This window comes from Neltuma alba, unplaced genomic scaffold, assembly GCF_004799145.2.
Source record: "Neltuma alba isolate B1F8T4 unplaced genomic scaffold, ASM479914v2 tig00004952_pilon, whole genome shotgun sequence".
Classification (NCBI taxonomy): domain Eukaryota; kingdom Viridiplantae; phylum Streptophyta; class Magnoliopsida; order Fabales; family Fabaceae; genus Neltuma; species Neltuma alba.
This window is the reverse complement of record NW_021633926.1, coordinates 97,891-116,163: the sequence shown is the minus strand read 5'-3', so window position 1 is coordinate 116,163 and position 18,273 is coordinate 97,891. Positions and strand designations below refer to the sequence as shown.

Sequence of the window (18,273 nt, the reverse complement as noted above, 5' to 3'; positions counted from 1 at the left end):
GTGCCATCATGTTCTGCATGACATGAAATTGTTAATCCATTAACAGAGAACAAGTCATTTCCAATTCAATTGCTGTCATTGGTATTTGCATTTGGAATTATGCAACCTCACCATGAAATCAACATCGAAAATGTGCCTCTTCCCTGGCCCCAACTCTGCCTTCATGTCCTCCATCACTGCCTTGCACACCAAATTAAGCACCTACAGAACACAAGTGAAAACGTCATTCTGATACAATAATCTCACCAAACATTATCAAACACAATCGTGGGTGCAGGGACAGAGCATTCTAAAATACCCTGTTATTTACTCTGTTCACTCCACCCAGGGAAAACAGCTGTTGTCGGTCTATATCTTCATCAAACATTTTGATGACAGTCCTGCAAACATTGTCAGATGTCAGTGACAGAAAGTATGGTGTTGGGGACATCAATACTTGTCATTCCCATGTATGTTATTGTCATTTTCAATCCTATTGCTGTCATTGTCAGGGCACACTGTGTCATTTAAAAACAAAACACTAGCTACGGATATACTTACATATTCCCCTCTTCCTCTCCCTTGGGTCTACGGGATATTAAAGTGAAAAAGATGTCCCTTTCCTCCTTTGGCCTCTTCGTCCTCGGAGCTGCCTTGAATTCTATCCACGGAGATTTAATTGTGGAACTCTTTGCCCTTGTTGACCTCCTAAGGTCAATCGATTTTTCAGGCCCTCCTTCCTCCCCACTGTCACTGCTCACCCATTCTCGATCCAACAGCAAAGGAACATTGGTAGGGGTCATTGTCAGTACATGTGTAGCTTCCTCACCCTCATCATCTGAATCCCGAACCTCCTTATCATCATCTTCGGCCTCCTCAACCACATAATCATGACTGACTTCCATGTCATCATGGTCATCTTCCTCCTCATCAACCACATGACCTCCTTCCCTGTCATCATGGTCATCTTCCTCCTCATCCTCATCGTCGTCGTCATCACCTCCATGACCATCACGGTCACCCTCTTCTTCCACCTCCTCAACCATGTAATCATCACTGACTTCCCTGTCATGAAGGTCATGTTGTTCTTCATCCTCATCCTCATCCTTCTCATCATCTCCTTTGCTGGTTTCATCCTCATCAAGTTCCTCATCTGCACTTCCCGCTGCAACCTCTCTTGCAATCTCCTCCACCACTCGGTCAACATCATCAGCTTCTTCAGCATCGTTACCAGCTGCATCACCAACTGTTTCAACCCCTTCTTTAGCAGTGGCATTCTCATTCCCCATCCCCTTAACTTTGGCGTTCAATCCAATCTGCAGTTTGAGTAGCTCATCATCAAGAGCCTTCATTAACGTCCTCTGGCTTTCTTCAAGCTTCTTCACAAAACGAGCCCTCAACTCCTTCAATGCCTGCATACACAGTAAATGAAGATATCAAAAAAATTGTTCACTGTTATCAAATGCCAGTATCTCACTGGTCATTTCTAAATAAAGTCTTGTCATCTCAAGTATCAACCTTGCTAATAGACTGACTTAAACTCAGGTCACGTATATTTTCTAAGTTCCCACATACCGGATCTAAAGACTGCAAAATTGGACTGTCCTCATGTCCTGCTGAGTATACCTCGCTGCCACTGCTTCCATGCAATATTCCCATGCTGCTGCCTCTCTCTTTCTCCACCCTCTCCTTTATCTTCTCCTCGGTCCAATATTCAATGGCGCTTGTTGAACCCCGGTCAACAGACAATCCCAGCGGGAAACGCTCAACAAAATACAGCTGCAAAACCAAATAAAGATAGGTCACACTTCTGCAACAATAACAAAAGACAAAAATATAGTGAACCATAAGAAAAATATTGACTTACCAGCAGCAAATAAAGACACCCTCCAACATTGCAGGTTCCTTTCTTCTTCTTCTTTGTCATCTTCACAAAGTCTCCCATTTCCTTCCACAGGTTCTTGATTATGTACGTTGACCAATCATATTTCCCAAACCCATTCATCGTGTGACGCATCACTTTCAACAAACGTATATGTACAGTTGTGCTTGACCCAGGACATAGAAAAGCTCCAACTGTATAAAGCATAAATAGGAACTCAAAATTGTCGCTTTCTTCCCCAGATAATATCCTCTTCAGTATCTGGGTAAATGGAACCTTCCAATAAGTGTCCTTCAACCTCTTGTATTCCGGGTCATCCTCACTAACATCAGATTTCACTTCCTCCCCACTGTCAGGTACACCTAGAAACTCATGCGCATCTTTTGCCTCAATTGCCTGCCCTTGCCCTCTAATGGTCAAAAAATGCGTTGGTGGGTCATAGCATCTCAACAATGACACAAGTAGATCACGTGGAAGTTGCTTCACATTCACATTAAGCAAGTTCCCAAATCCCATCCTCTGAACTTTCTGCCTCAACCGCCTGTTCTTCTTCACATATTCAGCCAATGATAGAAATCCGGGCAATGAGCACCGGGTGTACAAGGGAACATCATACTTCTTCTTCTCACCTTTCTGTGGCTTCGTTTTCCTTGCCCTCTCATTATACCTATCTTTCTCTTCTTCACTCAAGGCCCTCCATGCCTTCCCCACTTCAATTTTTTCTTCTCTTGCGTTTTTACACTTCTCACCTCGTTTTGCCATATACTCCCTTCTGAACAACACAAGCCCACTGTGGACTCCTTTGCTTGTGGACCCTTCCCCTTCTTCCAACATCATCTCGTATAGTTCTGCAAAGTCATCAAGGTACCATCATTAAATCATAATTTTAATACATATACTACACATCTAGTTCTTTCCAGATTCGTTATGGTCATTTCCAATTAATTCATTGTCATTTACAATATGGCCATTACAGAGTGACAGTAAGGATGCTGGTATGAATATGGTCGTTTCCAGTTAATTTATTGTCATTACCAATATGCCCATTACAACTAACAGTTAGGTCAGTACTATGAATATGGTCATTTCCAATTAATTCATTGTCATTTACAATATGGCCATTACAGAGTGACAGTAAGGATGCTGGTATGAATATGGTCGTTTCCAGTTAATTTATTGTCATTACCAATATGCCCATTACAGACTAACAGTTAGGTCAGTACTATGAATATGGTCATTTCCAATTAATTCATTGTCATTTACAATATGGCCATTACAGAGTGACAGTAAGGATGCTGGTATGAATATGGTCGTTTCCAGTTAACTTATTGTCATTACCAATATGCCCATTACAGACTAACAGTTAGGTCATTACTATGAATATGGTCATTTCCACTTAATTCATTGTCATTACCAACATGGCCATTACAGTCTGACAGTAAGGTCATTAGTATGAATATGGTCATTTCAAGTTCCTTCATAGTCATTTACCAGTTTGGTATTGTCATTTCCAGTTTATTCATATAATCTTTCCACTCATTCAGACAGTAAGGTCATTACTATGAATATGGTCATTTTAGGTTCGATCATAGTCATTTACCAGTATGTTATTGTCATTTCCAGTTGTTCATATAATTTTTCCAGTCAATCAGACAATTTTCCTACTGATTTCAAAACCCATTTTTCCAGTTCTCAACTACGTTATTAAAAACAGAATAGCTTGCCACAGCGACTCAGCATAAACCCTTAATCGCCATTCCTGTCATTCACAAACTTCATCGCGTCATATCTAAATATTGCCCGATCATTGCTTCCCAGACTCACCCAGAAACGTCGACCACAGCACGAAACTTAAATGCCTGAACTTACCTCACTGAAATGCTGTTGATGCTTGTTAACTGCAATGGTGAATCACCGTGCGCCAACCTTCGTCTTTCCACACAATCAGTCAGACGCGACCACGTTCGCCCTTCGAACAGCACGCCCTTCCACTTCCAACTCCTCTGCTCTCTTACGCACACACTATTTCGGGGTCCTCAACTGTCCAGCTTGCCGGCGTTTTTAGGGCAACAATGGGGATGGTGGAAGCGAGAAACCGGGAAGCACGATGGTCAGTGCACGAGTGTTCGCGCGCGCCTTCTCTCTCTCCGCTTTCAAACGTTGACTGACAGGGGCTGTTTCGTAATTGTGCAACATTTGCATAATCTCAAATCAGGCAACACTTCCCTATCTGGTAATACATTTGCTTAGCTTCCCATTCTGGCATTTTATTATTTCAGCCTTCTTTATCTGTCATTTTCCCTTTTTAAAAAGCATATCCCTTCGTTTTAAAAATATTTTAACAATTTTCAACTTATATGTGAATATAGACATTTTTGTTTATTGACTTTCTTGAATTATTTATTGACTTTTTTTAAAACAGTCGTAATCGTAATAATGAACGAATATGAAAGTTCTTAAATGACATTTTAGTTTCAAGAACTTATTTTTCAAAACAAAATAAAGAAAGAAAGTCATTGCTGCCACTGATATGTGATGGCATCTTTACCATACATCGTTTGACAATAGGCAAAACAATTCCTTATGAATATTATTTTCTTAATAAGGTTAAGCTCGATCTAACACCCTAAAACTAGCACTTTAAATGTGGGCAAAAAAAATAACATTTTAAAATATTTCGTGATTTATTCCACATTCAAAAACATTTTTCAGTTGTGAATAATATCTTAAAATATTTTATGATTCATTTACTATGTTAAAATATTTTTTTTGAGATGTGTGCAGCATCTTACTACTTTAAAGACAAATTGCATTACAAAATATTTTAGAACGTTGAACTGATTAAGAAAACTACTTTAAGGTGTAAGATATACTGCAAAATGCTTTACATGCTAAACACATATTAAAAAAATATTTTAATGCGATGGATTAACTTTTAAAAAAAATTATAAATTTTAAAAATAAAATGAATTGGGTCATTGGGTGTGCTATAGCACAATTCACAACAAGCAAACTCGTGCATTTGACGGCCGAAGAGTTATAAATTTCACTCGGTTTCTATTTTGTCCGTCATCAGCTCCATCACTCATCTCTCTATGAGAACGTGAATAATTTCATTCCACGGCCACGACCCTGAGCGAGGGAGGTTAAAAGTTAAAATGGAGAAGAAAAGCTAAGCCACAGTTGGTTTGTGCGCAAAGAGGAGAATCTGATAAATAAATAGGAGCCACTCCTCTCAGAGAGAAAGTGACATCAATATTTGTCGAGCAGCGACTTCTCTTAAGGCCAGGGCTCTGTTATCTCTCAGGAGGCTTTGGGCCACATTTCTTGCTCCAGCATTATCCCTTCGATTTTGATTTAGAGACTCCAATAATCCATTCAAATCATTCAGTGGTTCTGCTTCTGCCATTTTGTTCGCTTACTGCCACTCCCATTTTAAAAAAAAACGTTCCTTTTTCCCATTATACAAATAGGAAAAGTCTATATTCCGTCAGACACGCATAACGCTCTATACTACTGTGTTGGGTTTCTTGCTGGACATTACAAGCGGCTCGAAGCCAACCTCACAGGTAACATTTTCTATTGCTTTAGTTATGTGAAATACATTTGTTGTGAGAAAGCTAAAAAGCAAACCTTTTTGCCTTTTCTTTGAACTGGGTTTGTGTTTTGTTCTCTTAAACTTGAAGGGTTCGTTCATAATTCTGGTTTGAAGTGGCTGTACTCTGCTCTGAGTTGACTTCGATTTTCTTCGACGTTTATCGTTGTGTACTGAATATTCTCGTTTTTATGATTATGTAATCATGTCATCGAAGCCATGTACAGTCGTTGTGTTATAGGGTCAATCTGAAAAGTGAGAATTTGATGAGTTCATCTGTTCTAGATTATCAACTTGTAAAAAGCTACCTTCTCCGTGTTTATCTTGGGAATATAGGTTTGTAATTATACGGGCTTCTGATCTAATTGGATTTGCTTCTGCAATCTTTGGGGTTCTAACGATTCTTATATGGAAGTGACGGGGACTATATGGGACTTGACTTATGGGATTCTAACAAGTCTTAAATGAAATTTGGGTTCTCTATGGTAGCTTTTGTGGTGCAACTCTCCAGAAGTTCATATCAATGGCAGGGAAACGTCGATACCAATATAGGTAGCGGATACAACACTAACATGGTTGCAACAACATGATGAAGTGTGTTTGGGATCTAAAATGTCGAATATGTGTGTGTGGTGTCCAACTTGAAAGCCCTACATGTTTTGAATATAGACACACTTTTTTCACGTGTCTGTTCATCTTGGTAACAAAGCTTTGCACTACCTTTCATCCTCGTTCTTTTTTCCCTCTCTTGATTCTTGAGCGAATGAGACGTACAAGTTAGAGGGCATGGAGAAATGTCATGACCCAGTTCCAAATATGGGGCTTGAGTCCCGTGTTTACAGTGTAGAACTTTAATGCAAACTTGTATAAACCTAGTTCTTTCCAACTTCATGAGCCAGCTTTTTTCTCTCTCAAATAGTCATATAATTTCTATGTTATTGTTAATTTGTCGCAGTTACATTTCTTCCATTATAGTGAATATACTATTCGATTTCAGATATAACAAAATTTGATCTTTGATGATGTTATGATTTGAAAGGAGAACAAAATTCAGTGAAAGTCTAGTCATGAAACTGTGTCTTGCATTCCTATGTTTACTTCACCAATTAGTTTGAGTTCTGCAGCTAACATGTTCCTGAATTAAAATATTTTACACGTTAAAAAATATTTTATCTGAGGGCTCTTTTCTGCTTTACCTTTTTCACCCATTCTCTTTAAATCAATCAGGTTGGCAAGGGACTTTATTTGTGGCCAAGTTTTTGGCTTCTTATCTAGTGACATCTGCAAGAAGTCTTCTGCTTCACCATGCCTCCAAGACCCTTAGACTATGAGTCTATAAATGAAAATGTGAAGAGGGCTCAATATGCTGTTAGAGGTGAATTATACCTTCGAGCGTCTGAGCTTCAGAAAGAAGGGAAGAAGGTTAGAGTGTTAAATTCTTGAGAAAACTTATGCTTTTGAATGAAATGATCTTAATGGATATAAACTGATGTTTTATTTTAATTGTTTTGGCAGATTATATTCACTAATGTTGGCAACCCGCATGCTCTCGGACAGAGACCTCTGACCTTTCCTCGTCAGGTCTCTCTGTTCATAACACGTTTTCTGCCTTCAACTGCTATCTTGTAGTTTTCTTACTATCAAGAACTAAACATACTCCTTACATAATTATAGAATGTTGAACTTTGGTATTTGTTGACTATGGTGAACCGAAGTAATTTTTCTGTTGCAGGTTGTTGCTCTGTGCCAGGCTCCATTTTTACTAGATGATCCAAATGTTGGATTGCTGTTCCCTGCAGATGCAATTGCAAGAGCTAAACATTATCTCTCAATGACTGCGGGAGGTCTAGGTATTGTTTTTTAAGTGCTGTTCAATATTTTCTGGCTAACTTTGTATTCAAAATAACATGATAGAGTCGTATACAATCTGTTTCTCTTTGAAAGTTTTACATAGAAATCTACATTTCTTTTATGAAGTTATCAATGTTTCAGTTGTACACAATCCTATGTGAAAAAAATTCTGGAGTACAGTTGTGACACACAGAAAACTGGCTTTTTTTCAACTTCTTAAAAATGGAAAATCCTCATAGGTTAAAAGCAATTTTCCAAATAAGATCCTGGAGAATTTTATTCACAAAGATAGTGCAGCATGAACATTATGTGCTGAGCATAGATTCTGTAATTTTCTTCTTCAAGTTATTTTTTTATTCTAGTAAAAGTGTGACCCTATTTTTAAAGGTCCAATATGGCATTTATATTTATCTGTCCAATTTTTCCTGTCAAGTTTCCTTCATTTTCCTTGGCCAAGGACCATAGATCAATTTTTAATTAAGCTGTAAAAGAAATTGATTCAGAAATTGTGTTCCACTAGCAGAATAAGGGGAATTTCATAGTCGAACAAGTTCTTGCCTTAAATTGAAAGACTTAATTACCAATACCATTGAGTTTCTCTCGATCCCTCTTAATAGGTTCATATGTTGGGAATTTTGTTTTTAACATGAAACCTTCCACTAACAAACTGGAGAACCTATTGTATATTTTAGGTGCTTACAGTGACTCCCGAGGCATTCCAGGAGTAAGGAAGGAAGTTGCAGAGTTCATTCAAAGGCGTGATGGTTATCCTAGGTAATTATACCCCATGCTAGCTCCATTTCTTTTTCCACTTTATCCTTTTTAGGTGTTCTCAAGTCTAGTTTGATATTTGTTAGGTAAATGGATTAATTACTTCTTGCTCAATTGACAGCGATCCAGAGCTTATATATCTCACTGATGGTGCCAGCAAAGGTGTAATGCAGATCCTAAATACCATCATCCGAGGTCAAGGGGACGGGGTAATGCAGATAGTCTATTTCTTAGCACGTCTGTTTTGATGTTTTCTGTATACACATTGCCATTTAAAAGTATTTTCCTACACTTTCTTTTGCCAGGTTTTGGTTCCTGTCCCACAGTACCCACTCTACTCTGCAACAATTGCTCTCCTTGGCGGTTCTCTTGTTCCATACTTTCTTGAAGAGACAGCTAACTGGGGTCTTGATGTTAATGAACTTCGTCAGGCAGTTTCACAGGCTCGCTATAAAGGAATAACTGTATGTGTTCACGCTTTTCAATATGAAACCTATGAACCTTCTCATAGTGAGAGTCATTTGTTTCCTAATCTGATTTCCTTGTTACTTCTTAAAATGACAACCAGAATTGACTTGGCTGGTTGTTTCATCACCAGAGAAGGCAGCGAATAAGACACTAAACTTGCATTGAATTATCTGTTCAAATGCAATCCTAAAATGTCTTAATTGTTTCTTGTGACTTTTTTCAGTCTATTGATGATCTAGTCTATTGCATTGCATGATTTAAAGATTCAACACTTAAGTTCAAGCGCTTCTGATTTATCAAATCTCTTCCTGTCCTTTTATGTAATGCCTTATCGTACTATTAAACTTGGTAAGAACTGAAATTTGATCAGGTAAGGGCAATGGTGATCATAAATCCTGGAAATCCAACTGGTCAATGCCTTAGTGAAGCTAATCTAAGGGAGATTGTACAATTTTGTTACCAAGAAAATTTAGTCCTGCTTGGAGATGAGGTTTACCAGCAGAATATATATCAGGATGAACGACCTTTCGTTAGTTCTAAAAAGGTATACTGTGTTATGCTAGCTAACCTGATGTTTTGCTACTGACGTTAAATTGAGCAAATACTAAACATTCATTTAACACAAGCAGGTTTTGATGGATATGGGGCCACCTATGAGCAGGGAACTCCAGCTAATCTCTTTTCACACAGTGTCTAAGGGATACTGGGGGGAATGTGGACAGCGGGGTGGATATTTTGAAATGACCAATATTCCTCCTGAGGTTTGTCTTTTAACAACTCTTATTTATTGCTGAATTTCAACTTTATTATCCATCTTAAAACTTGAAATGAATTATGAATTAGCCCACAAGACTAGGCCTTATGGCCAAACTCATATGGTCTACCCACAGCCCTAAAAGGACTAGGCTGGCATTTAGAACATTTCAGAGCCAGGATACCCCTAATTGACTCTTTAGTGACCTTCCATCTTTTATGTAAGGCTTACCTTCAGTTTATGATGTATCTACCCTGCTGATACTTTTACCCTTGATTCTCCATTTTTCTACAGACAGTGGATCAGATTTATAAAGTTGCATCTGTGTCACTCAGTCCAAATGTTCCAGCACAGATATTTGTGAGTTGGAGCTGAATCCTTAATGTTATGATTTTTCATTATGGACTCAGTATTTGTTCACATTTTCCCTCCCATTTCTTTCCTTCAATCTCCACTTTGTTCTGCAGATGGGGTTAATGGTCAACCCGCCCAAACCTGGTGACATTTCTTATGACCAATTTGTTAGGGAAAGGTAAATATATGCTTAGACTAAGTTGGTAAACTCAATGTTTTCATATATATATATATATATATATATGAACATGGGAAGCAGAGTCATATGGCATAAAGACCTCTTGAAGCTGTGAACTGACAATTTTTACCCAAATATGCAGCAAGGGAATACTTGATTCACTGAGGAGAAGAGCAAGGTTGATGACTGATGGATTCAACAGCTGCAGAAATGTTGTTTGTAATTTCACAGAAGGTATGGACTGTATGCAAATGAGTGTATACTTTCTTATGTTTCTCCAATTTCTGAGACTTTTTTTTTTTTTGGGAGAATTGTTATAAGATCTCAAGGAATGAAGATAATTACTATCAAGTCCTATAACAACTAAATAGCTTGTAATAATAAGTTGCAGTGTAAGAAATGACATGATGTTTCAAATGTTTACTTGTTATTGGGACTTTTTAATAATTATCATCCTTCTCTGAGACCTTACAATAATTCTGCCCTTTTTTTGGGCCTGGCAAGCTAATACATAGATGAATACTTTTTTTTTTTTTTTTTTGGTTCAGGTGCCATGTATTCATTCCCTCAAATAAGATTGCCACCTAGAGCAATAGAGGCTGCAAAACAAGTTGGAAAGGTTCCCGACGTATTCTACTGTCTCAAGCTTCTGGAAGCCACCGGCATATCTACTGTTCCCGGTTCAGGATTCGGACAGAAAGAAGGGTATATATATATTCCTCTAGTAAACTTGAGTTGAACTAAAATGTTTCCTTACATTACGAAGTGATCTAGATAGTAATCCCTACCACTCACCATGTATGCTTTAGATTGTGTTTTTTTTTCTTTTTCATCCATGCCTCAAAACTAAAGGGCTTTTGCATAGACTACATTAAACACTTGATCAACATTCATATCTCTTGTTTGCCTACTTTTTTTATACAATGAAAATGTAATTTAGCTTTCAGCTAAGAAATTGGCTCATGATTAGTCCTCCACCGTCATACATGGTGAAATCTCCTGCAATAAGTCTCTGTAGATTCAGCAATAAGTTTTATACTTCTAAAACAAGCCTTTATGGACGAGAAAAAAGATTCCACTGTTGTTCTGTTTCTAATGAAGCTACTTAACTTGCAGGGTCTTCCATCTGAGGACTACAATTTTACCAGCGGAGGAAGAGATGCCTGCCATTATGTCTAGTTTCAAAAAGTTCAATGATGAGTTCATGGAGCAGTATGAAGACCACAGAGGTTATTCGAGGATGTAATAAAGCATATCATTCGCAAAGTTTGTATAATATCCCTAAGCTTTTTATTTCATACACTTTTTAAACGTAACCTCCTCTGCATGAGGCAATCTTTTTATCTGATGACAATGATTCTCTTACTATACTTTATCCTCTACATCACCCAAGCGAATCTGGCCTCTCTAGCAGTAAGTTCTTTTATTAATGGTGTGGCTAAACTAAACAGTTGTTTGAAAATGAAAATTCCCATTCTTAAATTCTGTTGATAAAAAGGGATAGGACCGTCACCTAAGATGACAGTTTTAGAGAAATAAATTCGTACGAACTGGCTAGCTATTTAAGCCTACGGCTACGAGATGATAGATGAGTTTATAGTGGTTCATGAACCACCATCGGACTACGACATCATATTATATTTAGACTTGCATGCTAAGCCTAGGTTTAAGGTTTTTTCATTCCTCTTTTATATGACTCAATGTCAGGGAGCTTTTCATAGAAAACAGCAAACAAGCAGCCTTATCAAAATTATAACGCATGTATTATGTTTTACTCTTCAACTTCAAGATTTTTCTTTACAACTTAAGAGTTAATTTCTTCTCTTAACTTGATCAAAAATACTATACCATCAACCAAAAAAAAAGAAAACTTGTATTTTAGGATTTATTCTTATATTTGTATTTAGAATTTGAAGCTAGGTGTCAAAAGCTATGTAGTCTAGTGGCATTGATGTTTCTTTCTTAATGAGAAGTTGTGGGTTCAATCCCACTTATGATCTCTCAGGCCAATAGTACCTGTCTTTTTAGTTCCAAAAACAAAAAAACAAAAGATTTGAAACTAAGTTAAACAAATAAAAGCTCAAAATATTGATACAAGTCTATCCTTAAAAAAAAAAAAAACAAAAGATTTGAAACTAAGTTAAACAAATAAAAACTCAAAATATTGAGACAAGTTTATCCTTAAAGAAAAGTTTTGTGTCAACTATAGGTGTTCTTATCCTCTCATCCATTTCTTGTGACTCTGATACATGCAACAGATAAAAAGAAGAGTAATAAATATCTGTAAATAAACATTAAGAATAAACTATAAAGGACTGAAATCAATTATAAAGTGTAAACAGACATTAGGCATGTTTGATGCATATCTTTAAAAAGTTACAATATTCAAATCCAGTTAAAACAGTGTACACAGGTTATGGCTTTTAGGAATTAGGACTGATGATATTTTAGATAATGTAATTATTAATTCTTTGCTCGTGTCATGGAATACGTCATTTGGTGTAAAGGACAAGACCTTGAAGAATTACTAAAAGATCAAATAGATAGCCTAAGGGGTTAAGGAGATTGAAGAAAGATTCCAACCATGTGAACGTCTTATAAAACCAAACAACGTAAGATAGGTCCCCGGATTGCTCTTCTCTTCAAAGTTGTGAATGTGTTATTAAAAAAAAAAAAAAATTGTGACTACTTGTGGTTGGTAGGCTTAATTACACTTTAAATTAAAGTTGAACGATTGGATTGGAATAAATTGAAAAGTGCTCCAAAGTCTGAAACCAGTAAAAGGTTTTCTTGAATATGTTTTGCGTTTAAAACATTGGGGGTGCTGTTAAGTTCACGAGAATATTCCAGCTTAAAATGCATAAAAAATTAATAATAATAAAAATATGTCTCCAATTATATCCTCCAAACAAGAATCTCATCATAGATTAAAGTAAAATATACAATAGCGTCAATAATGCGCTTAGAAATGTGAGACCCTAATTACAAAGAAAACGACAATAACAATGTGATATTCACTAACTATTAGCCAATCTTCAATAAGACAAGATCAGTTTAAAGATTAATACTTCTTCTTACTCTAGATATAACACACTGTAAAATATAATAATGTTTGGTACAAAATGTAAACTATCTTATACTGTTCTTAATATAAAAGCTAGTTAGACATTCAATTTGGTCATAATATAAGACCACAATCTATTTTGTCTCTTATATCTATTCATTCTCTCAAAAAGAGTCATTGTAGTAATTGCACATATTAAATGTTTCATCAAACGATAGTTCCAATGAATACAAATGATTAACAAAAATATTTTAGAGAAAAAACGCATATTTATTACACATAACTAACTTAACTAATTTTCTTAATCTAGTCAAATTAGTCAATTGGCTCTTATATTAAGAACTAAAGATAGTATTAACTAATTTTTCAAACTTAATCCTTACTTTGTTTAACGTGGACTACTTGATTTATTTCGAAAACTTAAATGTATGAGGAGGTCCACATTCTAATTGATTAATTTTCAAGAAATTTCCCTTGTAGCGGACCAATGTTCAAAGCCTCGCTAAGAGAGATATCATTATTTAATGCCTGACAATACTAAGCAATAAGATTGTTTTTGATAGAAAAATACCTATGTCTAGTAAAAAAATTGAAGAAATTTTAATTTTAATTTCCAAAATATGATTGGTTATTTTTAAAAATTGGTGTCACTTCAATGTCGATAACAATAACGATTCGAAAATTAATGTAATAAAGAGAGATGTTTGAAAGAAATTGATACAATTTTAGACATTTATGTGCTCCACTAATTTTATTTATAAGTCAGTTTTAAAATATTTATTATAATCAAGGAAGACCTCAAACGTTATTAACTCCATTTTCAAATTTAATAACTTTTTAACTTTATTGAATATATCAACTTTCTGAAAAAATAATAATTTATACAATAATAAATGAAAGATAAAATTATACATTCATATAAATATTTAATAATATATAACTTATGAATATGATTAAAAAAACTTCTCTCTTTGACTTATATATAAAACAATAAGAGAAGCCAATAATGGTTAATTTAGAAACAAACTAGGTTTTCAAAAAGAATTAAGGACAAATAACTTTTTAATTATTATACATTACACACACACAAAAATGTGGAGGAGCTTTGTTATCAGCTTTAGGCAGGTGTGCTTGGTTTATGTCATTATAGTTACTGAAGCTTTTCACATGCAAAGCAAAGCTTTGTTTCCCAAATAGCATCTTAATTAGAAAAAAAAAACGGAGATATATGTAATTAATTAAAAAAAGAATACATTTAAAATTGGCAATCAGTACATCATTTAATGGGAACTAACTAGTTTAAATTTTGTATGCGAGGTCATTAACTCATTACTGTTGATGTACATTAATAAGACTTTAACATATTAATATACAATAAACATGATTGTACATGTTTCTAATTAAACACGCAATACTTAAATTTTATCTTTTTTTAGAATCATATTTAAATTTAATTTAGTAGTATTGAATACTCCTCCGGTCCTTATTATAAGACCCAGTTTGACTTTTTATTTGGTCCTAATTATAAGACCCAATCCATTTTGTCTCTTATATTTATGCATTTTTTTCCAAGATAATCCTTTTAATAATGATAGTTTTAGCCAATATACTTAATTAGCAAGGATATTTTAAAAATGACAACACTTATTTATTATAAATAACCAACTTAACTTACTTCCTTAATCTCTTCAAATAAGTCAATTGGGTCTTATAATTAGGACCGGAGGAGTATTAGATATTTGTACTATAAAAGAAATGATATATGAAATCCATTTTAGGAATCAAATCCTATCCACTTCCGTAATAATTAAGTATTAAGGACTACTTTTTATCAAGTATATAGAATTAAACAAATGCCCAATGATAACACCAAATCAGTACTATAGATTATGTTTGATATATAATTAAATAGTTCCATCCTTTCTTCAGTTGTTTATTCCTCAATCCTACCCTGGGCACTCAATGAGATCATCGGAAACATCTGGAAAGAAATATATATTTAAAAAAAGTATAATTAAAAAGGAAAAGAGAGGTGCATTGTATCATGTGTGGCAAAAAGGTCTTTTCATTAAAAAAGTTGATTTAAAAATGGCTTTAATTCAAAAATTAAGAATAAAATAAAGAGGGGAGGTTGGCGATCCCGATGCCCTGAAATTTTGGCGCCAAAAGCAAACTCGATATTAATTCTCTTCCCTCCCTCATCCATCTGATGAGCTGGCCGACGGGCGGTGGCACCCTTCTTCTCGGCTCCAACCATTGTGACCCTTTCTCATTTATTTCTCTTCTATTCTGCAACTGTACTGAGTTTTATTGGCCAACAGAATTTTTAAATTAAAGATCAGTATTTTAGTTTAATCATATTTTTCTTTTTTTGACCAGCATAAATCATATTTTTCTTGAAAAGTACCATTTTCATCTTTAATATGAATTATTTGTAACACCTTCTCATATGTTAAAAAATATATTTGATTGACAAAATTTTGTAACTTTATCTTTATTAAAATTTTCTCTATATTTACAAATCATTTTTATATTTCTTTATTTTTACTCTCTCTTCATTAAAAATTAAATAAAATTAAAATTAAAAAATAAGTATTAAATATATTACTAATGACTTGCCGTTAGGATTTGGGACCAAAACTCTAACATACAGGTGATATATATTTAGGATTATTGCTGTATGAAGCAGAAAGAGAAGACATTTTTTCTATTTATAGGATACTGAAAGAAATTTTTTATATGAATGTACAACCCTTTATTTATTATTGTGTTAACTTTATTTACATAAAATATATTGTATATTAAATAGGAATAAAGTTATAAAGTTATGAATTTTAAATGAGAGTTAATAAAGTTTAGGATTTTTTTTAGTCTATGTGAAACACGTTAAAAGTGACTTATAAATAGAACCAAAAGAGTAAGTTATTTGTAGAGAAAGGTTTTGATCTTAAATGTAAGCCATTTATAATTGCCCGAAAAAAAAGTTACTTATAGTATATCTAATGCTTTTTTTTTTATTGGGAAGAAAAAAGTAAAGAGAAAATATGAGAATGATTTAGAAACAAAGATAAAAATGAAAAAATTTTGTTAATTTAATGTATTCATTATGAGAATATGTTACAAATGATTTATATTAATTTTTTGGTAATTATATTCATTCATTTATTGAGACTTTATAACAATTCTCTCTAATTTTTAAGCAATTTGAATATGCGTTTGAAATTTCAAACTACTGAAAAATGATGAAAAACTGAGAGAAAGTGTATTTCCATGAATTACTTTTTGCGAATTTAATTAATTTTTCATAAGACACAAAAGTAATTTTCTTAGCAAATAATCTAACTTATTCCCTCCATTTTTCATGCATGTTGCGTTATGGAAAAAATCATGATTTAACATATATAAAGTATTTTGTGGATTTCTAAAAGGAATTAATACCTATAAAAGTATGTTAAAAAAATTTTTGATACAAAAAAAAATGTTAAAATTACTTACATCTCTTAGTATAGTTTATTTTTCATGCATTCAAAGAACGAGAAAGTTGGGAAAAAAAAATACTTAAAATCTTGAATGTCTTACTCAGGCAAAAATATCTTATACTACTTTTAGTCCTAATTATAAAATTTTGTTTATAGTTTATAAATAGAATCTTATAAATAAGACTGGAGGTAGTAACTACTAATAATAAGATCGCGCATATTTGATAGATAATTAAGTCTCTCGACCATCTTATTAGGAAATTTGATCATTGACCATGTATATGAAAAAATTATCATTTAAAAAGAAGTAAACCGCTTTTGTGATTTCTATATCTTGAAAGATTAATTCTTAACCAGTGGCTAAAGAGGAAGGGCTTTAACCTTCGTCTCATATTCAAAGTAATTTGAGGGACTTAAATCACACCAAAAAATTAAAAAAAATTATATTTAAAATGGAGGGATTAGAAAAATTGAAATGAAAAATGATTATAAGGTTTTAAAAAATTATAATTACTAAAAAAATCTCGCAACAAGTTAGTAACTTGTAATTATAAATTTAACTACAAAAAATAATAATATATTTATATTGCTTATTTGTTATGAAAATTTTTTAGCAACCCATAATTATTTTCTGCTTGGTAAATTCTTTTTTTGGTACGGATTAATAAATTCTTTTTATTAAAAAAGGACTTGTAATGATGTTTCCTGACGTCACGAGTTTCCTCGGGTTCTCTCTCGCTCTCATCTCTCATTGGTTGAAAACATACACCAATTTCAACGTCACTCTTTTCCACTTGTTCATTTATAAGCATCACCGTCTTCCCCATCTTCCTCTTCTCTCCTCATTCTCTCTCTCTCTCTCCCCTCTTCTCTGTGTCCCCTTTCCTTCAGCAATCTTCCTTCAAACTCTTCTATTGAGCCAACCCCGATCTTCCCTTCCCTCTCTTATTCTCTCTTCGCTTTTCACCTTCTCTCTTCCTTTCCCCTTTTCCCCACCCTCCTTACACCAGTCAACTCTTTCTTCTCACTTTCATCAACCCTTTTCCTTTTATTTATTCCCCACCCCGCCATCCTTGTTGTTCACCGCTCTCTGCAACATTATTCTTCGCCATGGGATTCTCCGAGAAGCCGCAGCTCGACGCAGGAGCTTTTGATTCTGATAATAGAAAATGGGTCATCGCCGGAATCGCCCTGCGAGCGCCGTTGAAGCCGATATATACCATGCCCGCCGCAGTCGTAGACAAACCGCCGCCTCAAGATGACAACACCGGCGACGGCGTTGAAACAGACGAGTGTTGCACGACTCCGACGAGCGAAGAAACCAGAATCCCCACCACCTTCACCTGCCCACCAGCTCCGAGGAAGCAAAAAACTCCTTCCAAGTTCAATTTCCGCCGCGGGGCCCGGCAGTTCTTCAACCCGCCGGATTTAGAAACTGTGTTCATACGCCGTGTTGAGAAGGCTAATTGATTCATTTATCATCTGTACTTTGTCATATGTACGTTATTGTTAGTTTTAAGTTTAAACCGCAATCTTCTCCGTTTGGTAGGACTACTTTGTACAGAAGCAATCTAATCTAGATAAATAAGAAAGAAAAAAACGACATCTTGTTAATGGATTACTATATATCTTTCGTTGAGTTGCGTAATGGCAGATTCATTTCTTACTTCTTACTTGTTCTGAATCAGCTCATGTTTGTGCTTAGCTTGAAATGGTAACGAAGACATATATGTATCGTTGTCGTGGCAGAGACTTTATTTGATTCCGGTTGGGTTATGGGGAGGTGGTTTTTTGTAGTGTACTGAGAAGTTTCTTTGTTGTGATGTGGGAAAGTGGCACTGTTCATGACCACGCGAAGAAGGGGAAGATGAGAGAGGAAATTCTTGTTGTTCCATAGT

At 34.8% G+C, this 18,273-nt stretch overlaps 4 protein-coding genes across 4 annotated transcripts; 2 read left to right on the top strand and 2 right to left on the bottom strand.

Annotated features, from left to right (window-relative positions):
* On the bottom strand, positions 1–863 carry LOC114746365 (uncharacterized). The gene is made up of 3 exons (XM_028934584.1): positions 541–863; positions 299–380; positions 1–201 (listed from the first exon to the last, which is right to left on the bottom strand). The coding sequence occupies exons 1-3, from the start codon at positions 780–782 to the stop codon at positions 76–78; spliced, it is 450 nt and encodes a 149-aa protein (XP_028790417.1). The 5' UTR covers positions 783–863; the 3' UTR covers positions 1–75.
* A 91-nt stretch (positions 864–954) lies between these two features.
* Positions 955–2,698, bottom strand: LOC114746367 (uncharacterized). The gene is made up of 4 exons (XM_028934586.1): positions 1,847–2,698; positions 1,555–1,758; positions 989–1,391; positions 955–959 (listed from the first exon to the last, which is right to left on the bottom strand). Exons 1-4 carry the CDS (start codon positions 2,696–2,698, stop codon positions 955–957), a joined length of 1,464 nt encoding a protein of 487 aa, XP_028790419.1.
* A 2,573-nt stretch (positions 2,699–5,271) lies between these two features.
* Positions 5,272–11,219, top strand: LOC114746373 (glutamate--glyoxylate aminotransferase 2). Its single transcript, XM_028934590.1, has 14 exons — positions 5,272–5,430; positions 6,684–6,878; positions 6,972–7,037; positions 7,189–7,306; positions 8,000–8,081; positions 8,200–8,287; positions 8,384–8,542; positions 8,917–9,090; positions 9,176–9,307; positions 9,595–9,660; positions 9,768–9,832; positions 9,975–10,066; positions 10,381–10,537; positions 10,949–11,219. Exons 2-14 carry the CDS (start codon positions 6,762–6,764, stop codon positions 11,076–11,078), a joined length of 1,446 nt encoding a protein of 481 aa, XP_028790423.1. The 5' UTR covers positions 5,272–5,430; positions 6,684–6,761; the 3' UTR covers positions 11,079–11,219.
* A 5,992-nt stretch (positions 11,220–17,211) lies between these two features.
* On the top strand, positions 17,212–18,003 carry LOC114746378 (cyclin-dependent protein kinase inhibitor SMR6-like). The gene has a single exon (XM_028934596.1). The coding sequence runs from the start codon at positions 17,486–17,488 to the stop codon at positions 17,843–17,845; it is 360 nt and encodes a 119-aa protein (XP_028790429.1). The 5' UTR covers positions 17,212–17,485; the 3' UTR covers positions 17,846–18,003.
* The last annotated feature ends 270 nt before the right edge of the window (positions 18,004–18,273 follow it).

What these genes read in the sequence shown, in the direction of transcription:
- LOC114746365 (XM_028934584.1), bottom strand. Translation starts at nt 782, where the DNA reads ATGACCCCTACCAATGTTCCTTTGCTGTTGGATCGAGAATGGGTGAGC. An exon ending in GGAGAGGAAGAGGGGAATAT is followed by an intron (nt 381 to 540) that starts GTAAGTATATCC and finishes CAATGTTTGCAG; the next exon opens with GACTGTCATCAAAATGTTTG. An exon ending in TGAACAGAGTAAATAACAGG is followed by an intron (nt 202 to 298) that starts GTATTTTAGAAT and finishes TGTGTTCTGTAG; the next exon opens with GTGCTTAATTTGGTGTGCAA.
- LOC114746378 (XM_028934596.1), top strand. Translation starts at nt 17,486, where the DNA reads ATGGGATTCTCCGAGAAGCCGCAGCTCGACGCAGGAGCTTTTGATTCT.
- LOC114746367 (XM_028934586.1), bottom strand. Translation starts at nt 2,698, where the DNA reads ATGATGTTGGAAGAAGGGGAAGGGTCCACAAGCAAAGGAGTCCACAGT. An exon ending in GGTGTCTTTATTTGCTGCTG is followed by an intron (nt 1,759 to 1,846) that starts GTAAGTCAATAT and finishes TTGGTTTTGCAG; the next exon opens with CTGTATTTTGTTGAGCGTTT. An exon ending in TTTTGCAGTCTTTAGATCCG is followed by an intron (nt 1,392 to 1,554) that starts GTATGTGGGAAC and finishes CTGTGTATGCAG; the next exon opens with GCATTGAAGGAGTTGAGGGC.
- LOC114746373 (XM_028934590.1), top strand. Translation starts at nt 6,762, where the DNA reads ATGCCTCCAAGACCCTTAGACTATGAGTCTATAAATGAAAATGTGAAG. An exon ending in TTCAGAAAGAAGGGAAGAAG is followed by an intron (nt 6,879 to 6,971) that starts GTTAGAGTGTTA and finishes TTGTTTTGGCAG; the next exon opens with ATTATATTCACTAATGTTGG. An exon ending in AGGCGTGATGGTTATCCTAG is followed by an intron (nt 8,082 to 8,199) that starts GTAATTATACCC and finishes CTCAATTGACAG; the next exon opens with CGATCCAGAGCTTATATATC.